Raw genomic sequence first — 25,784 nt, 5'->3', positions numbered from 1 at the left:
CACATACTGTACATGATAAATAAATCGGCCTTCCGTTTGATATATTCACCTCGGAAGGACGTCTCGAGGCACTTCGCAGGAATAATAGTAATTATTGCAGTAGTCCTTGCATTGTGATATAGCGCCTTATCACATCGTTGAGACGTCTCAAAGCGCCTCTTCGCAGGATATTCTGTAAAGTGGATTTTGTCGGTGTATTTTGCGTGCGAGACAGGGCAGCTATAGCCCCCGCACAGCAGTGTCTCACAAACAGCCGTGATATTTAACGTCAACTTGTACAGGTACCTCCGACATCGCAAAACACCCCCCAGCACTACAGCAATTTAAAGGCTGCGGCAACCTGGACGATGTGATTCCACGTCCCGAGCCAGTGACCGATCTGTAAACCGGAGGGACTGTTGGCCAGGAGAGCGGAAACTCCCTTCTCTTTTCGAACAGCCCGGCGGGATCTCTAACCGCCCACCCGAACAGGCGGGACCTGGAGCTCGGTTTAACGTCTCCCATTGTCCAGGCTCGTGCAGAGTTTGTCAGACGTATCGGAGGGCAGTTAGGACCACAGCCCGACCGGTAGTCAGTGCGGGATGGGGGCTGGACACTGAGGAGGGTGGGACTTCTGCCCGTTTGACGAGCCTGCTTTCTCATGAAACCGTGTGGACCTTTTCCACGGAGGTTTAGTTTTTTTCCGAAGCGCTTTTCGTGTCGAGGGCGCTGTCGAGCGCAAGCGCTGGCGGCTCCTGTGTGATGCCCTTCCCAAGTGAAGTAGCCTCCGCGCGGTTCCTAAGCAAGGGCGCGGGTGCTGGTGCCACGGCGACAACACGGAGAGAGAAAGCGCCCTCGGGGGGGGGGGGGGGGGGGGGTGGGGTGACAGGTTTGGGGCTCCCGGCAACGAGTCGGGAGTATTTGCGAAGCTGCCACTTTGCTTAAATTAGTCTCCGAGTCGCCCAGCTATGCGTGAAATTAAAATAGAGTCGGGGAAATATTAATTCAACCACTGTTATTCTACAGGTTTAAAGAGTCACACAGGACTCAGTGATTTCGCACAGACAGTGATTTCAATTATTCGAACGTTAGTCGTAACCCCTGCACTCGATCAAGCATCTTTCACATCAGGAGGGGGCGCGGGGGGGGGAGGAGGGGGGGGTCTCAGAATGACGCAGGGTACACTGTAAAGTGTTGTGACTGTGTCATTTGCGGGCGAGCAAAATTTGCGACTAGCAACGTCCACGAACGAAATCATCGATTTAGTCTGGCCGAGACACCACGAGAGAGAAACTCCCTTCTCTTTTCACGGGACCTTAAACAGGCAGAAGGGAGCCTCATCTTAACGTCCTTCATCTGAAGAACGGGACCTCCGACAACGCAGGATTCCCTCCTCGCTGTGTGATGATCTTTCAATTCTGAATCATTGCTGAAGGCTATTAACCCGCAGAAACCTACGCTCCTTTTTTCCTAGAGGAAACAAGGTTTAGACGCACACGTTTCGGGAGGAAGATTCCCACCGGGGTGCGAGCGGGGGGGTGCGGGGGGTGGGGGAGTCGGGGGTCTTGTCTAGTGTGGAGCAACATCTGGTTATTACCGCGCTGAGACCAGACACCTCCAGTGCTGAAATAATTGCAGTGCCACGGTCTCTTTTCGGGTCCTGTTATGAACAGGGCAGATGTTAAAATAATAAGCCATCCTTGCGTTCGATATAGCGCCTTATGACGTCGTTGGGACGTCTCAAAGCGCTTTACGGGACACGCCGTACAGTGGATTGACTGTGTATTTTAAGGACGGAATCTCAGAGCCACCAACGATTGCTCTGCGCCAGCCACAGTCTCTTCTCTCCGCAGCTCAGTTTCCGTCGCAGCTCGATGCTCATCCCAGGAACGCAACCTTCTGAAACCAACCCACCCCCCTGTTACCGCTACACTGAGGCTTTAAGCCAGGGCTCTGATCCGCCTCACTTGTTTGCGCACTTGCCAAGGTCAAATCGTTTGGCAACTGGCAGAATTGTGTTCTCTCTCTTCCCCTGGGATGACTGGAGCTGGGTTTTGCGGGGGAATCTTTTGTAAGCGGCGAGATGCACAGAAAAGAAGTGATTTTTCTTCTCCCATATAAATCACGGGTTTCACTGAAACGTCGCAGGCAATGGCAGGGCCTCATTTGGTCCGTTGTGATCTCTTGGCTGCAGCGAAAAGGAAACTGCTTTCAAGTCTTCCTCGGGCTGTCAGGCCACTTCACAATTACAGCGCAGGAGGAACTGCGATCTGCTCGCATTAAGAGCCTCTGCTTCCCGCCCAAGCTGCCAGTCACGGTCTCACTGTGCGAGTGGCTTTGTGGCAAAACGGAAATCTTGCTTTTACCTCGCTGGTGGGAACACATGTTCACTTCCACTGATTTTTACTCGACAAGGCTGCCGACTGAGATAAACCTGACGGTGAATTTAGTCATTAATAATAATAATAATAATAATCCTTGCATCTGATACAGCGCCTTGTCACGTCTTCGAGACGTCTCAAAGCGCTTCACAGGATACACTGTAAGATGAATTGGGAGACACACAGCAGCCAATTGCACGCACCAGTGACCCACATACAGTCGTGGATTGAGTGATCGCATTTTTTTCTGTATATAAGGGATTATTAGCCCCGGAAAAGCGATCTGCCAATCGACTAACAACCGGGTTCCTCCTTAGAATCATGGAATCATAAAATTATACAGCACAGAAGGAGGCCATTCAGCCCATCGTGTCTGTGCTGGTTACTGCTAGGTAAACGGGAGGATTTGAAGGATGCAGTTCTCTGAAGGATACATCACATGCTCTCTCCAGATTCTCCATCAATACCCTGTTGATTTCCAGAGGTTCTCTTTTACTTAAGCGAATTCAATTGCGGTCCTTGGCTCCTCCAGCACCATTTACATTTGCGAGCATTCCCTCCTCCGGGTGTTAAACTGCACTTAAATCACCCAGAAATAATCCCCCAAATACCATCAGGAGCAATCCCCTTAAATTCCTTCCTAAATTGCATTTCGTTCTAAGAAAAACCTCACATTTCCAAGTAAGTCTCCTGTAGATCGGAAATCCCCTTTACAAATCTTTTTAAATGTCGGTGTTTTGTACATCTCTGAACTCAGCTGATAGCCCGAAAACACATGTTCCGTTTTAGTTTATTTAAGGAGGTCTATGAGCACCCCCAGCTGTTCCGTGCATGGGGATTAATAATTATAATGACAAGAAGAATCCTTGCATTTGTTTTTTACACCGCCTTTCGCATCAGGAGGACGTCTAAAAGCGCTTCACTGTGTACTTTGCAGGTAAACGCACCAACCAATTTGCGCACAAGCAGCCATGAAGAGTAAGTAAATGGTTAGTTTTTGTTTGGACGATTGTTGACCAGGACAGAGGGAGAAACTTCCTTCCCTTTTCAAGTGGTGCCATGACACTTTTACCGTCCACACGAGTAGGCAGACAAGACCCCGGTCTTACATCCAACAATTCAGCGGAGTCTGGCTCCTCGTGTCACATTGGAGCATTAGCCAAGACAATTTGAGTGCAAAGTCCCGAAGTGGGGTTCAAACCCACAACCTCTCAGAGGTGTGAGTATCACTATATTAGCCAGGCCGATGCCTAAATTTACACGAGTGGTAGTGTCTATATGTAATTCTTGAAGGTTCCCGACTATTTCTGCTCTTCACTAAGTTGCAGCCGAAATAGCGCAAACACACATAACAATACAGGAGATAGTAGAGATTCAGACATTGTAGAAATCGAGTAGGCAAGTGCCTAATCATCTCGTCCTAAGGTGATAATTGCGATTTGTGACCTTCTGCTCTTTTGGGTTAATGCTTGTCGGACTGTGTATTTTAACAGTACGTAACCTCATAATATTTAAATTGTATGGGAATATCAGTAGTTTTCTGATCGACCACGTCAACCTTTCCTTCTTCACTTGCAAAACCCCGTCTCTCTGAGATCGAGCGATTTCTTGATAGAACCCATCAGATCGGAACGAGAGATAGGACCAAATGGACGTGCGTTTATTCAAAGAGAAGGAACATAACATCTAAGAAGGGAGCTAAGTTCATTAAAGTTGTGTGGAATGGTTCTCAGTAGCGATATAAACCACAACATAAAAGCTAGTGAACGTCTTACGAATGGCCCCAAAATACAACCCAATACAATTCATAGTTATACAGCGTCTCTCATGTCGGGAGGACGTCTGAAAGCGCTTGGCAACCGAGCTGTGGGTGGACAAATAGTGGGTTGGGGAGGGAAAAGGTGACCAGAAGTGCGACCATAAAGGGTACTTGTTGAGATGGGACCGTGAAAGAGGGGAGGGAGGGAGGGGGAGAGAGAGGGAGAGTCTCAGGGACTATGTCACCTTTGTCCACCCCCACCCCCTGCGCCACACAATTTGTCAGCTCTCCTCACCCCCAGCCCTTGATTCTTGAAGCGCTTTGAGATGTCCTCCTGACGCGAAAGACTCTGGATGAACGCAAAACTTGTTGTTGTTCTAGTTACTTGCCGATAATTCAGGGAATCTGGTGGGAGGGAGGGAGGGAGGGAGGGAGGGGGAGTTGGAGATTCATCAAATCAGACAGAACCCGTGAGTTTGCCGTTTGACAGGTGTGGGAAAAAAACATTTTGGGATAAAATTCAATTGCAAATCCATCAGCTCAGGAGACATTCCCATCGCGTGGACTGATGATCGCAGCTCGGCCTTGCTCAGAAGAATGCTCGATGCTCCTTAATCCAGATCAGTGGGACCTGAACCTAAATTGAACTGAAAGAGGTTTTGTTTGGCGGCTTGGGAGGCTCAGGGTTTTGATCGATATCAGGGCTTTCTAATTACTTTCAAAAACTGTTCATTTCCTTCTCATTTAATCACCGGCTACTCTGCTGCTTCACAGACTTTCTTGTCTCTTACTTACACTGTACTACACACACTTTGACACAAGTCTCTTGCTCAGAGCATTCCCGATGCTCTTTATGTGTGGGAATCAAACAAATAATAATAATAATAATAATTTGGCCACTCAATCCATGACTGTTTGTGGGACACCGCTGTGCGCAATTGGCTGCCGTCCACAAATTACATCCACTTTACAATATATTCTGTGAAGCGCTTTGAGGCAGCTCAATTATGTGATAAGGCGCTACCTCAAATTCGAGGATAATTATTGTTAAAAAAAATCAAATGACACCACACTTTGCTGCGAGATTTAGTGAAGGGCAAATCTCTCGTCTAGTCTGAGTGCTGAAAGTGACCCCAAAGTCAGTGGACTGCACAATCGAATGGCTGCAGACAGTGAGAAACAATATTTAGTATTCTGACTGATTTTATATTAAAAATGTGACCACTGAAATTAAGTTTCATCATTTAGTCCGGTGAAGCTATCTTTTGAGCTTCACACATTACTGTATAATAAACCCCTCGTTTAAATTAAACATTTTGCCTTAATGCCCTTGTCTTGCTTGGTGTGGAAATGAATTTGATTCATTATCGTTTTGCAGAAATGAAAGGTTTCATTACCTTTCGATTAATTTATCTACACGCAGCTTTGGGAACCAGAAAAGTAATGTGTTTCAATCTTCTTTTGGCATGCACACCTGTGCTGAGGTGAAAACCTTCCCCACAGCAAGTTACTAACTAACTAACTCACTGACTAACTCACTAACTCACCAAGCTAAACAATAAACTCAGAGTCAAAATTAAAGGCAAACTGAACCCAAACAGAAATGACAGTGCGTGGCTAGCTATCTGCCAATTTATCATCAACGTCCACTTCTATATCTAATACCGAGATATACCAGTACCATGAGAGTCTATGAATTATTGTGTGTGTATGAGGAGTCTCTCTCTGCTGCCAGTGCCAGTATATGATTCTGTGTCGTTAGGTACGCCACACTTGGGGTTGCTAATTGCAAAGGAAAACATTGTCCATTGAAATGATCCGAAGGGGAACAGCGTTACATAAAGTGCAAAAAGGAAAATAGATTCAAGCGTAACAGGCCCACCAATTTTCGAGAGCATTACCAATTTAGACGGCTACGACTGGTGATGCAAACGGAATATTTTTGTGCTATTAGCGGCTTTTTAACCTTGTAATAAAACCGTATCCGTTGCTGAGAAAATACACGTTTTAAATGGTGGATTTTCAGAGCCCACCTTCATAACTTGAGTGGCAGTCAAAAAAAGTATCCTTGCTCCCAGGCAAAAAGGATGAAAATGACCTTTTGTTTTATATATATCTCTTTGTAGATCCAGAGAGTGGAAAGCCCAGCAAGGTTACACTGACATTCTCTGTGGAATTGGCGCGAGACTGCAGTTGAGGTTTCGTGCCCAGTTTTGTTCACTGCGCTGCAAAAAACAGCCGAGGAAGCATTGAGAAAGGTTCGAAGGGTAACAAGAATAACACCGACACTCGAATCAATGAGCCAGATCTGTCATTTGGAAAAGAGAGAGCAAGGGGAGGGATGTGAACCAGAGTTTTTAAATCATGAAAAATCATGTTGCTAAACCTCCTCGGTTGAACCAGAAAAATAACTCTGGAGTGCATGCGACTGACTGACTGTACTGTTATTATTATTATTATTATTATTAGAGATAGACCACTCTGAGCTTGGACTTGCAACAGCAGTGTGAAGTGGACACGCTCACTTGCCTTTCCTCGTTCCTTGTGCACTCATTGATTTGGTTCTGATTTGCTGTCCTTCCCAAAGCAATTCCTCAATAAGCTAAACCATTGTAGTTCCCACTGACCTCTGCCCAGGAGATGAAACTCGCAATGATTTATACCGCGCCTTACACAACTGATGACGTTGCACCCATTGATCCTGCACAGAGGGCATCAGTGATGATGGATGGCACCAGAAGTTTCAACCTTGAACCAGAGCCGCTGGAACGCAACGGATGTGGAGTCGTTTTGTGGTTCATTGTAACTGAAGGATTCGTGCTGCTGTGTGAGCCCCTGAGTGGTTGGGTCATTGCTTTGCTGTTACTTCCACCTTATCCATTAAAGTGCATAAAAATGGACTAATGGACACGTGCGAAGTCACTTACCCACCATTTAGCAATGCCTTCTTTGAAGAGAGGGCAAAGGGTGTAAATCCATCATCCTTAAAGCAATCCAGATACAGCAAAGATCTAATCAAAGTCCATCAGTTCATCTCACAAAATCGCTTGATATCCGAAATGGAAAAAAAAAATGACCGCCAAAGGGGTTGCAGTTAATAAGGTGACGTGCTTTAAATTCCCGTCTGATTCTGTGCTGCGTACGTTCTCAAATTTTTATTGTTTGCTGTAACTTTAAGGCACAGTCCAGGAGAGACCGCTGTGGCCCAGGACACCTGGAAAGAGAAACTCCCCTCTCTTTTTGAACAGTGGACCTGGGTTTAACGTCTCATCCGAATGACGACATTTCTACAAATGCCACCCTCACACCCCTCAGCACTATACTGGTGCGTCATCCTAGACTGTGAGCTCAAAGTTCTGCATGGGGCTCGAGTCCACCATATTCTAACTCCGAGGCGAGAGAGCTCCCAAATGAACCAGGCTGTCAAGACTTGCTTAACTCCGCAGGTGTAATTGACACGGTCCTGTTACTTTTTATGTATCTTTAATTGACACGCAGGGCTACAGAGTTTGCAATGACTGACAGTTCTGGGGAATAGTCCTGAAAGCTTCTGTGTTGTTTTCTCAGGAACGTATGGCTAGGTTACGCAAACACATTAAAATCAGCCGCACAGAAACAAGGCACAGAGGAAAGCGAGGCACGAGGCATTACAGTAATTAGTTGAGTGGTTCTGCGGTTTAGCAAACAGAAGTCGCAGCTTTGTTAATCAATTTTGCGAAGGATAAAATTGAGTCCTAATGCGAGCGGCAGAACGGTGATTCATTTCCCATCCTGCTCCCTGCTCCCACTCGCTTCCATTCCATTGGGGATGTTAAATAATAATCCTTGCATTTGATACAGTGCCTCTCACGTCTGCAGAAAGCATCAAAGCAGCTCACGGTATTTACTGTAAAATGCAGTGACTGCGTTTTTTTTTGGGGGGGGGGGGAAGAGGCGCACAGCAATTGAAGCGAACGACCCATTTCACCCGAGAGATTGGTTGTCAGAACGTCTTCGGAACAGCGATGGCGGAAGCACAAATGCGAATCGCTTCCTTGCATATCAACACAGGTGTGGAATGAGAAAAGGCCATTTTGGAAATGGACCTTTTGCCCATCGCAAACTATTTGACTAACGGAGAATTGGGTCCACCCCCTCTCTTTCTCTCTCTCTCTCTCTCTCTCTCTCTCTCAACAACTTGCAAACTCTCGAAGACTAAGCTCGGGGGATCTTTTGCACCACGCTACCCAGGACGAGAGAGGAAGGGGTGGGGTGGGGTGGGAGAATGGGGTGGGGGGCGTCAAATGCTACATTAAGAAGAACCTCGACTGCAGCAAATCAGGACATAAAACGGATTGGAAAACGGAAGCATCATCTGGTGCATTTCAACAGCGAAAAAAAGAATTATTTCACAAACAGAAAACTCGAACACAGGAGCCTGTCAGGAGCAAAAGGCAGAGCCTCGGCTGATATCAGCAGAGACATTATAAATGGAACCGATGTAAACACTGAGAATCCTGATGTGTAACATAGTGTAAAAGGCAAAGAAGCTGCAGTCGATCTATGTGACGAGACAGGTATAATAATAACAACATTAATCCTTAATGTTGGTGCAGCATCTTTCGCATCATGAGGACATCTCAAAGCACTTCACAGGATACAACTGTAACATGTAGTGACTGGGTGTTTAAGTAGGTGAAAGGGGAGTGAGGTAGGATTGATGTACATCAACTAAGTGGCTCTTGCTCTGACAGACTGTGCAGACTTGACGGGCCGAATGGCCTCCTTCTATGATTCTCCGGTTAAGAGCTCAGGTTTAGAATCATAGAATTATACAGCACAGAAAAAGGCCATTTGGCCCATTGTGCCCATACCGGCTCTTTGAAAGAGCTGTCCAAGTCAATCTCACTCCCCCCCTTCTCCCCATAGCCCTGCAAATTTGTCCTCCAAAAATATCTATCCACTTCTCTCCTGAAAGTTGCTATCGAGTCGGCTTCCACCTCCCTCTCAGGCAATGCATTCCAGATTTGAAGAACTTAATGTTGAGAGAAAAAAACGCAGATTTTGGATGAATGTCTTTAAAATTCATACAAAGAATGGCTGTGTATAGAAGGCTTTATGTTCTTTTTCTCCATTAACACTGTATAACTTTTTATAGTTTCTAATGTCAATGATTTGCAATCGAACCCCTGGTCTGAGGGGAGCTGAGACTGCTTTTTCTGCCGAGACTAATTGTTTGCTAATGGCTCCATTAAGCAAGTGCTGCAATGACAAAGGAAGTCGAACAATAGCTGGTGAGAAGGTGGAGGACTTAATTGCTCCAGACCTCAGGAAGTCTTTGTCGCTAATGGGGAAAAGTTCCAAGGGTCAAGTTTCACGTGTCAGCCTGGCTCAGTCGGTAGCACTCTCGCCTGAGTCAGAAGGTTGTGGGTTCAAACCCCACGTTGAACTCACAGTCTTGGCTGACACTCAAGTGTCATCGTCACTTGGGTGTCGATTGTCCTTTAGATAAGATGTGAAAACGTGCCTGTTTCTCCTCGTGTCTGTGCATTCCTTGATGACGTGATAAGACGCTATATCAAGGATAATTATTATTGCTTATCCTAAAGTGCTCTGGGACGCTACCCAGCGCGAAGGGGGGTACACAAATGCAAGTCGTTGTTGCCGTAATTGTAGTGACTGTGTCATTTGCCCCAATAGAGCTGCAATCGTGCATTTCGCTGTGACTTACATTATTGGACCCAAGGTTTGCAGAGAAATAAAAATCCTTGCATTTGCTATAGCACCTTTCGCAACGGGCGGACCTTTCGAAGTGATTCACATCATGGCAGGATTTCCGGTAAAGTGGAGAGACTGTGTGTTTTGTAGGCAAATACGCACAGCAACGTCCCACAAAACAGCCGCGTGGCCAATATTAATCTGGGCGATTGTCGGCCAGGATATGGGGAGAAAATGAAAGCATTTGGCAGGGCATGTTTCTATGAAGCCAATATTGCTTCGTTAAAGCTTCAGAGACTTTCTCCGTGGCAATCAATAGCTCAGGCTTTTGGAGCTGGCTGGCATTGCAATAATCCTTGAATTGAAACCGCTCGAACATTTGTTTCTCTGTTTTGCAAAACTTCAAATCAATCGGCCAAACCGACAGAGTTCTGCCATGCAGAGAAGCGCTCAGTAAACGAAAACATGGCGTCACCGAACCGTTTTAGTTTCTCTGCAGTTCGGGGTTGCTAATCTGATGGTTTCAGTCACTTAGTATTTTTAATATGGAGACTTTCAATTAGTTTCGATGTTGACGTTTAATGGAGGGTGACAGTGGTATTGGAGATGTCAGGAATAAGCCGCTCTGAAATTCGCATTCTGATCCCCGATTAAGAGCGTCACAGACCAGATGTTAAACAAGGTCGTTTCACTCCATCTCCCTGTTCAGGTGTTCGGTGTAAGATTCCCCGTTACTATTCCTCGAGAGGAGGGAGTTTTTTTTCTCTCTCCCGGTGTCCTGGTCGACCATCGCCCCGGGTAAAATTGGTCGCTCACTTCATGGCTGTTTGTGGGACACTGATGTGAGCAAGCTGGCTTTCCCATTTGCCTACAAAACACATTTGCCTGCGAAGCTTTGATGTGAAAGACGTTACATCGATTGCGAGGATTGTTACTGCAAATCACGTTGGTCAACCCCACAGTTTTGATTGCCAGACACCCAGAGACCGAGACCCATTGCCAGATCCTGGAGTCAACACCCAGTAACAACGTTTATATTGAGTTGATGGTGCGCTGTTTCACGTAGGGTTTTATCTCGGAGTGCTGAAGAGTCGACCCGAAACATGTCCAAGTTTGTAACTTCTTGGAACAAAAAAAATGCTCATAAAAAGGGTACCTCATCTCTTATTTAAGCGATGAGGACTGCAGTCTCACTGCTAATTTGTTTCTCATTCCTTTAGAGAGATCATTTTAATAAGTGAAATATGATATTCGTAGCTTTTTCCAATTTTCTCCGAATTGAGGGAAATTAATAACAATAATCTTTGCTTTTGATATAGCGCTTTTCATGTTTTTTTTGGACGTCTCAAAGCACTTCCTAGGATATACTGTAAAGTGAATTGACTGTATATTTGTGGGCGAAACACGGCAGCCAATCACGCAAAGCAGTGTCCCACAAACAGTCGTGGATTGAAGCGGCCAATTTATTATCGTTTCTTTTCTTGAGGAATTATTATCAGGTGTGTGGAGTAAGGAAATTTGCCCAAGGTGTCGCTCTGCTGGGAATCGAACCCAGGTCTCTCGCTTGTCAGGCGAGTGCTCTAACCACTGAGCTATAGGATTCCTAAATTAATTCCCATTGTTAAACATTGAGAACATAACATAAGAAATGTTAGACGAAAAAAAGACTAAGGTCCATTTAGTTGACCTTCCACCTTCCTGGCGGTTGCCTGCACATATGTCTCGAGCTACGTACTATATCCCATCAAGTTATTTCCTAAAAGAAAACGATCGAATCCGTGTTTGCAGTTAGTAATAATAATAACAATCCTTGCATTTGATATAGCACCTTATCACATCGTTCAGATGTCTTAAAGGCTCTTCACAGGAATGGAATCCACACTGCATTCACGTGATAACAGAACCCGTGCTGTAAAGAAGAGTGTTATAACAGGGTTGTACTGTAGCTCAAGATTTAGTACCTTGGTTCGCTGCTAAGACCAAAATTGAGGTTAGCATTGCAGATTGGATTGCGGATTGCATTCCCGCTTCCCCACTCCCTCCCCACCTCCACCCAAAAAAAATCTACAGGTTCTTTTGCATTCTAGCAACTGTGACTGAAAGACTTATTTGAAACATCATAGCTTGCCCAAACTAAATAATGCTGAAGTTACCAGTCAGTTTTGTGAAGGAAAAACATACATCACAGCAGTGAGAATGCTTCAGGAACAGCAATGCACTCTCTTACTATCTTCTAGTCCAGTCATCCAGATAGTATTATTTTCTATTGAACGACCAAGGCTTTCATTCAAAACACAAAAGTAAATTTAAATTTACACTGCATCACACCACGACTCCGAATTTACTTGTCGTTTCACTCACTCACTCACACACACCGCACGTACACACAGACACCACACACACACACCACATACACATATACCACATGCGCACACACACCACACATACACGCCACACACACACACCACATACACATATACCACACGCTCACACACACCACACATACACACCGCACACATACACCACATACACATACACCACACACACAGAAATGCTTAAAATTCACCCACAAGACAGTCCTGGAGAACAGCCTCTCTCACACACCACTCAAGGGTCGAAAGTGAAATGAGTTCTGGCACTCTCTTTCCTGCTGCGTTCCTGAAGGACACGAGACAACAGATCAAAACTCACCTGAATTGACCATTAAAGGCAACTAACTGCGATTCTCAACCGACGCTCCACTATTGTGCTTTGGGAGCGAGCGAGGGAGGGGAAGGGAAGGGAAGGGAAGAGCCCTGGCATTATCGGAGCTGTTGTCCTTCAGATGAGGCATTTTTATTCAACGTCTGCTCGACGCTGTTGCTCATTTAGAAAACAGCTCGATGCTGTTAGGGAAGGGCATGAGGGTCGGGTGTCCCGGAAGGATGAGATCAGATGGCCCGAAAGCCGTCTTCTTGATCTGACCCTCTCTCTCTTTCTCTCTCTTTCTCTCTTTTTCTCTCTCTCTCTCTCTCTCTCTTGTGATCATATCTGAGCCGCGTTCAGTATCTGACCCGGGCCGTGGGCTTGATCACAGCCAAACCAAAAGAATTAAGTTCCATCGCCCGGGTTTTGAGCTGAACGCAGACTGAAGGCTCTGCTGTCTGCGGATCGCTCCTGGTTCCTTCAGCCACGAGGACACTGAAACAGCGCACTGTTGACTTTATTCGTTCGTCTACTGCCCTGTGTGGCAAAACCGACCCAGCGAGCGTACGTACAAGTTACTGTCACCTGGCTACCCGTGAGAGCGAAAGAATTTGGGTGTGAGCAAGGAGCTTTTTTTTCCCACCCAGATGCAGAGAGACACACACACACACACACACAGATGTTCGCAGTTGTACTTTTCGCAGTGCCGGACTTCACAGCAATCACCACAAAGATAATTAACACATCAAGAGACGTAAATCTGGAGACACAAGTGGCTCCTCTTATGCTCTGCACCCAGCAGTGGTCGAGGATTTCTGGCCCTGCGGTTACTTTCCCCGGAATTCCACCTGGTCTGAGCCTGCAAGAGTGGGTCGTGTATGGAGTGGCCATACTTATCGAATTATTTTTGTGGGGGGATTATTGCATGATGGCATTATAACAGATTCCCTTTACGCACACACACACTACACACATATATATGTATACAATCACACACCCACAAGTACGTGTCTCTTGAATGTGATATGATTACAGAGCCACATTACCCTTTCCACTGTGCGCACACTGTATTTTAAACATAAAGCAAGAGGCAATTTGAATCACACAATCCACTACTCCGAACTAGCGCGGTAATCCTAATCATCTCTGCGCAGATCAATTTGGATTTGAGACTCCATCCCCAACGCTGAGTGAAAAGTTTTGCCTCGAAACTGCTGTTAAATCCATAGTCCATTTTTAATCTAAAATACAAACTGGCAAAATACTCCTTCAGTCTTCTCAGTTGTCCGTACCCTTGGGATATTATTGATGAATAAAACAGGCTTTCTCCCGACTCGCACAGTATAAATGGCAAGCATCTAAAACAATAACAATCATCCTTGCATTTGATATAGTGTCTTAGTCCGTCTAAAGCATTCATAGGATTTTATTGTAAAGTGAAGTGACTGTGTACTTTAAAGCAAACATGGCAGCCAATTTGCATACTGCGATGTCTCACAAACAACCATGAAGTTAATGACCAATTTTATCTGAGGGATTGTTGGCCAGGACACCTGGAGAAACTCCCTTTTCTTTTCCGATAGTGCCACGGGATCCTTAACATCCACCTAAACAGACAGATGGGACCTCGGTTTAATGTTTCATCCAAAGGATGCCATCTCTGACAATGCAGCCCTGCACTGTAGTGGCAGCTTAGATAACCCGTACCATTGTCTGACAATATGTGGGCTGAACACTACAAGGGTTTCTGTGCTTACCAGTTACTGAGTGGCCTTAAAAGCCAAACATTTTTTGACTGTTGTAACAGCGGCGTATTAAACAGCAGTGATATTGATTTGTTATTGATAACGGTTTAATCTATCAGTGCAGAAAGCTTTCACATGTCATTCTAGTGGGCTACAGAGTCTTGCTCACCTTTGGAACAAGCACTGCGATTTGTTGACATGTTCATTTTGCAGGATAAGCTATTGCAAAGCAATAGGGTTAGTTACTCTACGGAGATTGACTTGAAATTGATCCATACGCACACACAAAAAAAAAGTCTCGTCATGCTTGGCACCGCTGGGTGAGAACTCAAATTGCAGAGTAGATTAGGTTGAATGTCTCTGTATCAGATGGACAAGCACCAAATCTGAACATACATTCAGAGACCATTAGGACACTGATCAGCACCTCATTGATTTCCATACAGGAATGACCGGTGACACAGTTTTGTGAAATGCAGACATACATTTTAACCCCATTTTTCCTCTTTTTTCGCACCTACGACCGGCTTAATTATATGTATTTCAGAATGCCAGTCTTGGATAGAGGGATACGTTGCAAATGTTGCACATTATATCATTAACTGCCCACATAGAGCAGAGTCTTTCCAATCTCTCCGGAACTCCAGCCTGCAGTCCATCCGACTCGCTCCCTCTCTCACCTCGTTCAAGGTCCACCTCAAGACCTACCTCTGCATCTTTCCCCTCTTTCCACCCACTACCCACCCACCCACCCTCCAGCTCAGGTGCCAAGTCAGGATGGCCGTTCTGATGCGAAAGGCAATGTATAAATGTAATTTTTTAGTGTGTTCTATTGGGACATCGGTCTATCCTTCAGCGAAGAGCATCTCTGCTCTTCTGCATGTATGGAATCTATCCATTTCCTCCAGGGCTTTGAGCGAAAACACCAAATTAATACTGAATTATGGATAGCTTTGTGATTTAGATTTATAATGCTGAGCACTGAATCAAGACTCTTTGCACTTAGAAGCCTGAAGGATATTAGCTCCTAATGTGATGTCATAAAATTTTCAAACCCCAGTAACTATCTAATGCCTCTGTATAAATTTTAACCGTGTAAAGTACTTAAATAATAACACCATATATCCCAAGTTTGGGGCCAGAATAAGATTATAGTTTCATAAATATTAAACAATTTGCACCATTTACTATTTTATTTTATTTCTGCAGAGCTTCACAATTTGGACATGGCCATTTAACCCTCGAGGGCAATTTCCACTCAGCATTATTTTATTTATGCAGTAATTTTAAGAACCCCTAAAATTTGGCAATTTCTTAATTACAGCCTCGATTTTGAAGCCGATTTTTATAATTATATGATTCCGTTTCATATAGCACATTTGAAGTCAGGAGGACATCCAAAAGCATATCGCAGGTTTTGCTGTAAAGTGTAGTGACTGTCCTTATTGTAGCTGAGCACGGCAGCCAAGTTGCGCAGATATTATTTCAGACCCAACTCAGGATAGGAATTTGATCACAAATAATCTCCATGTGGCAGGGTGATGCTGCCCATATACCTTCATCTAAAGAGGAATAAGGCAGCTTAGATGTCACTCCAAGCTTCACAATCTGGATTTGAAGCAACACATGCATTTCGATGTCCCTTTTCCTTCCTCTTCCAATGCTCCTCTCCCTCCGTCTCATTCCCTCTCTCTCAATGTCCCTCCCTCTCTCTCCCCCTCCTTCCCTCCCTCTCACACACTCACTTTCCCTTTCCCTCTCCTCAAAGGTCCCACGCTGAAACCCGGTGGCAACAAGAAATAATGGGGGTAAAAGTAATTAGACTGGACGTTTTGGCACTGTTACCAAGACAATAGAATCCAACTGGATCTGTATAATGGCTCATGGCTGAGCTGTATAAAGTTGAATTATTGTACCGCATTTAGTACCAGAATTATAGAGAATGTATTGATTTACAGCAACCCTACGCGCCCACACAATAAAATAACCTTGTGCTTTTTTGGGGAGTTTGAAGCATAGCAACTGAGCAGAAATGTTATGCGCTTTGCATACACTGAGCTGTATGGAAGTAACTGGAGGAACAGCATCACAATACTCATACGATAAATAGCTTCACAGGTACGAAGGGAACAGAGAGAGAGAGAGAGAAAGAGAGGAGAGAGAAAAAAAATCCCAACCCTCTCTCCTTTTGCGTACACGTTAATTGTTTTGAAGGTCAAACAGCGAGTTAGAGAATCGCTTGCTTTAAGCCTTACCGTTCTCTGCGTCGGACTTCCTCTCCTGTTCGGTGTCGGTCAGCGAAAGCATTGAGTTTGCCCGGCTCGACAGGCAGGAGCTGTGCTCGGATTTGATTACCCTCATCCACAGTCTCAGATTGTGCTCTGGGGAGCCAGCTCCTTCTGTCTCGGTGTCGATGTCAGACCCCATGATCATAGGGAACCCATGCTGTGGGGGAGCGCACACGTCTGTCTGGTACCCACTGCACAAGACCGACGGAGCCTCGCAGAATTCTAACTCTGAAAGAGACAAATAAGAGAGAGCGGGGGAGAGAAGGGAAGGGGTGGGAGCGAGAGAGAGAGAGAGAGAGAGAGAGAGAGAAAGAGGGTGTCAGAGATCAAAACTTTTCAAAACAAATGCTTCTCAAGAAGATGAATTTATAATAATAATAATCCTTACATTTGATATAGCGCTTTTCACGTCAGGAGGACGTCCCAAAGCGCTTCACAGAACACACTGTAAAGTGTATTGACTGTATATTTGTGGGCGAACGCGGCAGCCAATTGCGCACAGCAGTGTCCCACAAACAGTCATGGATTGAAAATGACCAATATATTATTGTTTTTGGTTTTGGAGGGATTATTATTAGGGCTCTGTGTGGAGTAAGGAAACTTGCCCGAGGTTTCGCCCTCTGCCTGGAATTGAGCTCGGGTCTCTCACTTGCAAAGCGAGTGCTCTAACCACTGAGCTACAGGACTCCACTTGGGAATGTAACCCAGTAATCGTATTTTACAAGCTGCTTTTCAATATCGCGGAATAAAATCAGCGCCGAAACAGATTCTCTGGGCGTGCGGCAACAGGTTTACAAAAACAATTGCATCGCTATTTGACAACTTGAAACACATACAGTTATTTCTCCTTGTGCCACATTGTGTTCCATTTACATCTGCTTATTCCTCTATTGCTTGTCCACATTGATTTGGGGCAGCCCGATCCCGACTGCAATCCCAGGGCTCTGGCCGACTGGCACTTGTTTCGGAGGAGTTAAACCTCACTGAAATTCAGTGCAATGCAACGCAATGTCAACTCGCAAAGCATTCAACATTTGGGGCTCGGAGGTATTTTCTAACTGCCCGGGGCGGGGGAGGGTGAAAGGAGGCAAAAGGATGCGATTGTGTGGGACAGGATTGGGGTTGGTTCTGACGTTTCCCACAGTGACCTTGTCCCCATGCCCAGGAACACACTTGAGCAAAGGCCATTTGGGTGAATGATGAGGGATTGTCTGTGATCTCCGCAAGAGAGGAGGAAGGGAGAGAAATCGACGTGAAATAACAAGAGTCGTTAAGTCAGTCTTCAACATGTCGAGAGATGAATGGCTGAAGAGAGAACCTTGGTCATCAGCTACCACCGATTTATCACAAGATCGATTTGGATGAAGAAGGCCCTTTGGCCCATCTGATCTCATCCACCCAGTCCAGAACACCCACTCAACTGTCCTCCCATCACAGCATCGAGCTGCTTTTTGAAATGAGTCCCGGGGTTCTGTCCTCAACCACCCTTCCTGGCAACCTGCTCCAGTTGTTAACTACTCTCAACTGTGCCAGCTGAATAGTAGAGATGATTATCATCATGGTTTTAGATCTCATCTGAAATGAGAAACGAGTTCCCATCATCTGCCTGTTCAGGTGCACGTTAAAGTTCCCATGGGCTGTTCAAAAATAGAAGAGAATTTCTCCCGGTGTCCGGACAAACAATCCCCAGGTAAAATGGTCACTCACCCTGAAATCAGCCAGCGGACTGGATGTGGCCCGTGGGCTGCTAGTTGGACCACCTTAGGTTTAAAGCCTGATGTCCTTGTGCATTGATTGGATGTATTCCCCTCGCAGTCAGCCAGCGTGCGAGATGGACGCACGACACGACTTCATGACAGCGGCGATGAAAGCGCTCAACGCGTGGGGTGAGTGTTTCAGTGGGATGGGGACTTCACGTAGAATGATACATATCTCTAAACGCTCAACAAATGGGCAAAGGGAGATTCAACCAAGTTGACCAAAGCCACGTGGTCAAAGATATATACTTTCTTAAACACAACACGGAGATTCATTTGCTGCACATTATTGAGAGAACTTGGCCTCCCACAAGCAAAAGTAAGTGCTTCTTTGTTCTCAGGATCCCATCATGTCTAGTCGTGTGCCAGTTTCAAAACCCTTCTCTTCGATCGTGCCTTCAGTTGCCCTCCCACCTCTCTCCCTTCCCGCACCCCTCTCCCATGCTCAGGTCCCGACCCCTGACACTCCAATGCTTTGGGATGTCCTCCCGATGTGAAAGGCACTCTATAAATGTAATTTTGTTGTTCTTGCATAATGCTACAGAGGAAAATGAATACCCCATTGTTAATTTGAATACATATTAGAGCCCAGTCACTCACATGGAGAGGTTGATCAGCTGAGAAGTGCTAAATCCCACACCAAATATGACTCATTGCATGATTTTTTTCTCTCTGTGTAAATGAGCTTAAACCCTGAGATAAAGGTACACTCATTACCGAACACACTTTGCAAGCTACGTAAAGTTGCAGTATGCTGCCCCCTGAGTCTCAGTCTTTGCATGGGTGAGCCATTCATTTGGGTTATGGAATGCAAACTGTGCTCGTGCCTCTCACACTCTCCACACAACCCCAGGGGGAATATATTTCAACTGGCTTGTAATCAGTTTCAGACTCGCTCTCATGAAATCTCTCACTCCTTGTAATACGCCGGGCGTGACAGCTGAGTGCTGTGCAATCACAATTTTTTTTAATACTAAGTGTTGATAGCATATGACACGAATCAAACCTCTATAACTCTCAATTTCTGCTGCTTTGAGAAAAATGAACTAGGCAGCTGACATGAGGTTCTTTCTGCTTGTACATTGGCGAGTGCCACGTGAGTGTTGCTTCTGACGCAGTGTGTAAGTTGTCAGTTTCCATTTCTTTTCTGTGGAACTACACCACCACCACCAACAACAACTTGCATTTATACAGCGCAGCCTTCCGGGAACGCTGAACAATGCCTTAGTTTGACGGTGAGCTGGGGAGTGCGTCCTAGTCCTTTTGTCCTAGAGATGAGCTTGGCTCTCTTTTTTGATTGAAAGAAAAGATTTTGGATGCCTTCACTCTGAAACAGGGATGGCCCAATCCTGAGCCGCGAGAAAGAGTAATCCAGGAAAACTTTACTGAGGACTCGCGGGAGAGAGAGAGAGAGAGAGAGAGAGAGAGGGTTGGGTGGGGGGAGAAACAATCGCAGGCAGTAATGGGTTTTCAGCTCTGAGGGGAACAGAGAAACAGCGTCTAAGGAATTAGAGCCACGCTGGACGGAAATTTTGCTTGCTCCTTCTTCGCTTAAGAAGAAAGCGAATGATGAATGGAGGGTAGCCGAGAAAATGGTGGCCTCATTGTGTCAAACTTATCTATTCAGCTCAGAATTTAGAAACTACACTCGCTGCAACGGACCACCAGAAGGGCGAATAAGGTGAGGTCACCGGACTCATTTAAGAAACAGCTTGACCTAATGAGGAGACAGTCGGGTCGGTATTCTGGAAGGAAGAGATCAAAAGGCCTTCCGCAAGTCAACCTGTCTTGCAAGCACATCCCTAGTGCCTTTCAGAAGGTCTTCTTGACATTACCGAAAGAGGTGGCTGAACAGCGACTCGGCTTGAGAAAAAAAACATAACACTGAGGTGGCTCTCCAGTCTTATCACAGGTTGCTGTGCTCAGGTATTTGGCTCTATTCCGTTGAGGGTGTATTTGTTTTTGCTGAGCAAAGTCAAGAGTGCTTACAAAGTATTATCTGACACACGTCACCCCCGAAAAGGTGCACCGTTTGACATTATCAAAGTCATTTAAAGTTTCCGGGCACCAGCCCTTTAATTGCAATCGAACACAGAGAGCCAAAAACCACGGATTTGATGTGCCGCGAGTTGACAATGTCCAATTTATTTACAGGAGGAGATGATGGTTTTACTCTCACCGAGGGAAAACTCCACTGTTTCGTTCACCGGGCCGGGTTGGGAAGAAAAGAAATAAATTGGGTTTTGCAACCGGTGTTCCTCTCCCACACGAAGACCATCTTCAAAGTTTAATTACCACAAAACTTTCATTTATATGGTGCCCCTCACACAGGGTAGTGTCCCAGAGAGGTTATTACAAGTTTTGGAGCAGAAAGTGCAGAAGATGTTCTCAAGTGTGAATGGTAATGATAGGGACAAATACACAGTCCAAACCAACATGTGAAACTTAGCCCAAATTATTCATTGCCAATCTGAGCTCCTGAACGTGGCAAGGTGGGATTCCCAACCAGCAAATAAGTCACTGACAGTCCTAAAAGAATATCTGCTGGTACCACCCCAAGACTTGACTTGACTGAGTCTTTCTAGAACAATAATTGAGCATTTTATAAAAATTCAACCACTCACTACGCGATTGATTGTGGTACGTCGCTGTGTGCAAATTGGCAGCCGCGTTTCGCCCACAAGATACACAGTCACATCGCTTCACAGTAAAATCCTGTGAAGAGCTTTGAGACGTCTCGACAACATGATGAGGCGCTGTATCAAACACAAGATGTTGCTGACATCTGGAAGCGTTGTCAGTCTTAGTCAAAACAGTGCACATTCTAAATATTCCCCAGGAAAATCTCTTCTGAGGCTCTTAACAGTCCGGTCAACATCGGCCAATACACACTGCACTGGCTGCCATATTGTAACTCGAATCTATGTGGCAATAAAAGTGGTTGCTCTCAGGAGAGATGGTTTGCTGGAGAAATTTCATTCCGTATGAGAAAACAATCAGAACACCATATTTTGTCCTGCTCCCAACAGAGCTCAGACATCGCCTCCCTGGTTATCTTTGCCTAAATGAACGGATTAGAAGACAGCGAAACAAATAGTTTGTTTTGCAAAGGCGTCGGGCTGATTTCTGGAGAAGGAGAATGCTGGACTGCAAGAGCCCCATTGCCTCGCAAATTCATTTAGGGGTTTGGACATTGGTATTTCAATACGATCGCCAATATACGACTGATGTGAAATTGGATACATTTGCAGCCGGCTTACCACTCAATCCATTCATTCATTTACTGAAATCTCCAGTTTATACAGATAGAGACGGGGGGGGGGGGAATAGTTATATAAATACAAAACTGCTGGAAAATCCCAAATGTGCCTTGTACCTTGGCTGAAATAAACCATTTAAGACACACTCAGGTTAGCTCGGGTGAATAATTGAACTGGGGCCAGATTTTTTTCTTTACTCACCTGAGACCTGAAATTCCCTTCGTCTGTGAGGCCGTTTTGTCTTACGAAGGTTTTAAGATGGTGCAGAATTTTTCATTTTTTTCTTCTAATGGAGCTTTAGTTTGGACACGGTCTCTCCCACCCCCTCCCTCCTCCTTCAAGGTCCGGCTCAAGACCTCCAACTTTCGATCGTGACTTGCGTGATTTTGTAGAATTCCCTTCTATTTTTGTAGAAAAATAGCCTTTCACTGCGTGCCGACACTGTGCTGTAGCATCATGTCTGCTGAAGTCATAGCACTCTTCGCATTTTAAGGACATTTTGTGTGCATTTTTGCTAATGATGTACTTTTGTGGCGTTATCCTGGGAACTAAACCACTTCGCCATTATTGGTGCTTCCTCTAAATTTACAATACAATCAGTTAAAGCTCCCCAGGCTGGGAAAAAAGCCCTCAATGGTGTTGTAAAGCACTCCACTAAAAGCACTTAGGAAACATCATGCTTCCACAGTGCAACTGAGTGATTTGGCAGAACTTTTTTTATATATATAAAATATATACATATAACTGATACACCATAACGCACACTTTTTATGGCTCCTCACTCGTTGAGAACCTCATATAAAACACTTCTTTTATAAAGTGGTCTTTCCAAGATGCTTGCTGTATGGGTCCCAAAGGAAACCTTAAACAGGAGATTTACTGCAGTAAAGTTCTTCATCATAGGATCGATCGGACTCTCAAGTAGTTCCATTGACAAATTCGGGATGGATCCATTCAGAGCTCTATCGCTTGGCTCCACCACTGGGAGCTGTGACGTCCCCAAGATTCTAAAAATCTTCATAAAAAAAATCCCAAGAAATATAGAAACAGCCGCACACACACACACACACACACACGGTATTAATCTTGAGGGAGAAATGCCAGTCCAATCCTTGCATCTGATACAGTGCCTTCCACATCAAGAGGACATCTCAAAGTGCACCATAGGATTTACTGTAAAATGTAATGACTGTATATTTGTAGGCGAACCCAGCAGCCAATTTGCTCACAGCAACACCTCACACAGCAGCAGTGAAGTGAATAATTGGTTTTATCTGCAGACTAGGACAGTGGGAGAAACTCCTTTCTATTTGTGAATGGAGTCATGGGTTCTTCAAAGTCCACTGGAACAGGTAGACACTGGGCTGTATTGTCCTCGCAGGTGATCTTATATTTAAATAATGCCATTCATACAAAACCCCTCCAGCTATCTTGCTACTGCTAAACTGGGCAAAGGGTTACAGACTGCGTGGCTCAGAGGCTATCAGAGATGATCATGTTTGTAACCTATCCACCATAAGTAAATTAGTTTCATTGACTGGCCTGACACCAGCTGTTATTGCTGCTGGATTTAACAAACTGCTGCTAAATGATCCATGAAAAGAATCAAACAGGTTCACAGTGGCTGGCATCTCTGCTTTACTGGTCCTAATGAAGGCGATTCCACCATTTACCTGTGCATTAGGACATTTCCATTCATGTAGGTGGGTTCCACTCTGTTGGAAAACAATTATTCATCAATGCCTCACTCTCTCTCTTTCTCTCTGGCCACTGCATTGTACGGACTTGTATGGGGTGAAACTGCACAGAATCAGTGAGCAAATGGCTGCTGTGTTTCTCCCACAAAATATACAGTCAATTCACTTTACAGTATATTCCATGAAGCACTTTGAGATATATCAAAAACGTGAAAAGGCCCTGTATCAAATGCAAGTATTATTATTATCTCTTGGGATCGAGCTGCAGAGAGGCTATCTATCTGCTCTGGACGTGAAACAGCAGGGCAAGTTAAACAGAAGAAGAGGGAGGAGGTAAAAAGGGCAGGAAAGTGCAATCAACTCGGCAGAAGTATTGCCCGACTGAAGTTATGTTCTCAGTATTGTCGCAGGGTTTATGAAATATTAAACCTGGGTGCAAAGGAAGGTCAGACTATTCCCTCAACAAAATGTGCAAGAAACTCCCAAGTAAGTCTATTAAAAAGTTTTATTCTTTGCAGTAACCCATGATGTGCACTGATATCCTTTCAACTCAGCAAGATTGTGGGTCGGTTTGTTTGGTTTTAAGTGGATTGTTTGAGCGACTGTCGAAAACTGGAGATTACAGTCAATGACAGTTGCACTAGACTCTGTCTCGCCATCTTTCTACTTTCTTTTGCGAAACGAGAGACTGGTAGAAAGTCATCTGTGAGAGTGCGGCTAATGAGGGAGCTTTTCCCCAATACGCCAGTAAGGTTAGATCTTGGTTCGTCTCACTGTCTTGCTTTGTACGTAAAAAGGAGTCGTGGAAATAAGTGAGATGCTGCCTAAAGGGTAATCTTTCTCACCTTCCCCCAAACATCTGGTACCAGCTACAAACATCGGCAGATTATCATTCCACTAAAACCTTTATCGAACGGTGCACTCTCTCTCTCTCTCTTATTTTTACTAGGAATGTCATCTGGATCCTTAAAGACAGCAGCCAAAATAAATAGAGAATTTACTTAGCTTTTTGGTCAGCCAAGTGCCTTAAGAATATCCAAACCAGGTTGAAAGTCACACTTGAGTAATACTCACATCAGAAGGTCGTTTCATGGCTCATCACAGAATATACTGTAAAATGCAGTAAAGACTGTGTGCTTTGCTTTGTAGGTAAAACTGGCAGCCAATTTGCACACAGCAATGTCCCATAAACCGCCATGATATGAATGACCAATTTTATTTGGGAGACTGTCAGACAGGACACCAGTAAAAAATGCTTGGCTCCTACACACGGAAATTGTTGTGCTTTGAGGCTCAGGTTGGCGAGTGCTAAGATTTTGGACCCCAGAGTGTACGTGTGTATGCGTGTGCGCGTGTGGGGGTGAACTGCTGGAGTTGATACAGACACAGGGCAAGCCTGGATTGTAGATTTATGGCTCTAATCACTTGGTTCATATGTGCACAGACTTTGACCGCAATGTTGGACGAAAAGCAAAGTGCACAGCTCTCAAACACGGCATCAGAACGTGAAACCGAAGAGGATGTTAACACTCAGCTGTTAGACCACAATAAGGATAGAGGTGACACCAACTCCCTGGTGCACTGTGGCTCAAAAATAGGTCATCTCCAGTGACACTATTTGTACAGTGATAAATCATCATTTTCGCACTGAATCTTTTAAAATCCTTTCAATTGTGAAAATATTCTTTGTGTAAGAAAAAACTGCATTTTTTTTTTACGTTCGCCAAAGTGTTGGTATTGGGAGGAAATGCATAATTTTCTTTGTCTCTTCTAATTTCCTTGCACCCATAATCCAGGAAATAAGCCCTGCAGCTAACAGACCCTCAATAACAATCGTAACACACCTGAATGCAAAACCTTAATGGCAGCAGCCTAAAGGAATACAGAATTTAATTACTTTTACGGTCAGCCAGATGTCTTAAGATCACCCACAACTTGATTTCCTTTCCCCTAGCAAATAGGAACACCCAACAGACCTCACACACGGATGCTCACCTCAATCAGCGTGATCTTCCTCGTGGCAAAGAAATGGGGAAGGTCAATTTTGCAGTATTTCTTCATTAAGAAATCCCAAAGGCAACTAACTGCTTTTTGACAATTAGAAGCAAATCATGTTGAGTTAAGGGAGCCCCGCTCCAAAGATGTACAGGGAAAAAATAAATAAATAAAAATAAAATAAAAAATAAATAAAATAAAAATAAAAACTGCTTCAAACTCAAAATCTAGTTACTCGATTCAAACCAATTTTTTTTTAACGAGAACTTTGCTTTACTTTTTGATGAAACTTTGGGGCAATTATAAATAATAATAATAATAATAATAATAATACCTACATTTGATATAGCGTCTTATCATGTCGGAAGGATGTCTCAAAGCGCTTCACAGGATATACTGGGAAGTGCAGTGACTGTATTTTGTGGGTGAAACAATAATAGTAATAGTCTATTCCCCTTTACTTTTCAAGTGGTGCTATAGAGTCGTAAAAGTCCACCTGAACAGGTAGATGGGACCTTAGTTTAACATCTCATCCAAAGAA

General features: G+C 44.7%; 1 protein-coding gene and 1 non-coding gene across 2 annotated transcripts in view; both read right to left on the bottom strand.

Annotated features, from left to right (window-relative positions):
* Window positions 1-25,784, bottom strand: part of tenm1 (teneurin transmembrane protein 1) — a 224,442-nt gene that overhangs the window by 133,978 nt on the left and 64,680 nt on the right. Inside the window, exon 3 of the mRNA XM_042340827.1 lies at window positions 16,502-16,762. Within this exon, the coding sequence (XP_042196761.1) occupies window positions 16,502-16,762 (261 nt within the window). The remainder of the gene's footprint in view (window positions 1-16,501; window positions 16,763-25,784) is intronic.
* Window positions 11,347-11,414, bottom strand: trnav-gac. The gene has a single exon. It is a non-coding gene; the product is annotated as a tRNA-Val (tRNA).

The sequence above is a fragment of the Callorhinchus milii genome, unplaced genomic scaffold, assembly GCF_018977255.1.
Source record: "Callorhinchus milii isolate IMCB2004 unplaced genomic scaffold, IMCB_Cmil_1.0 Scaffold15, whole genome shotgun sequence".
NCBI lineage: Eukaryota > Metazoa > Chordata > Chondrichthyes > Chimaeriformes > Callorhinchidae > Callorhinchus > Callorhinchus milii.
The sequence above is the reverse complement of the archived record's forward strand: the minus strand, read 5'-3'. Positions and strand labels throughout refer to the sequence as shown.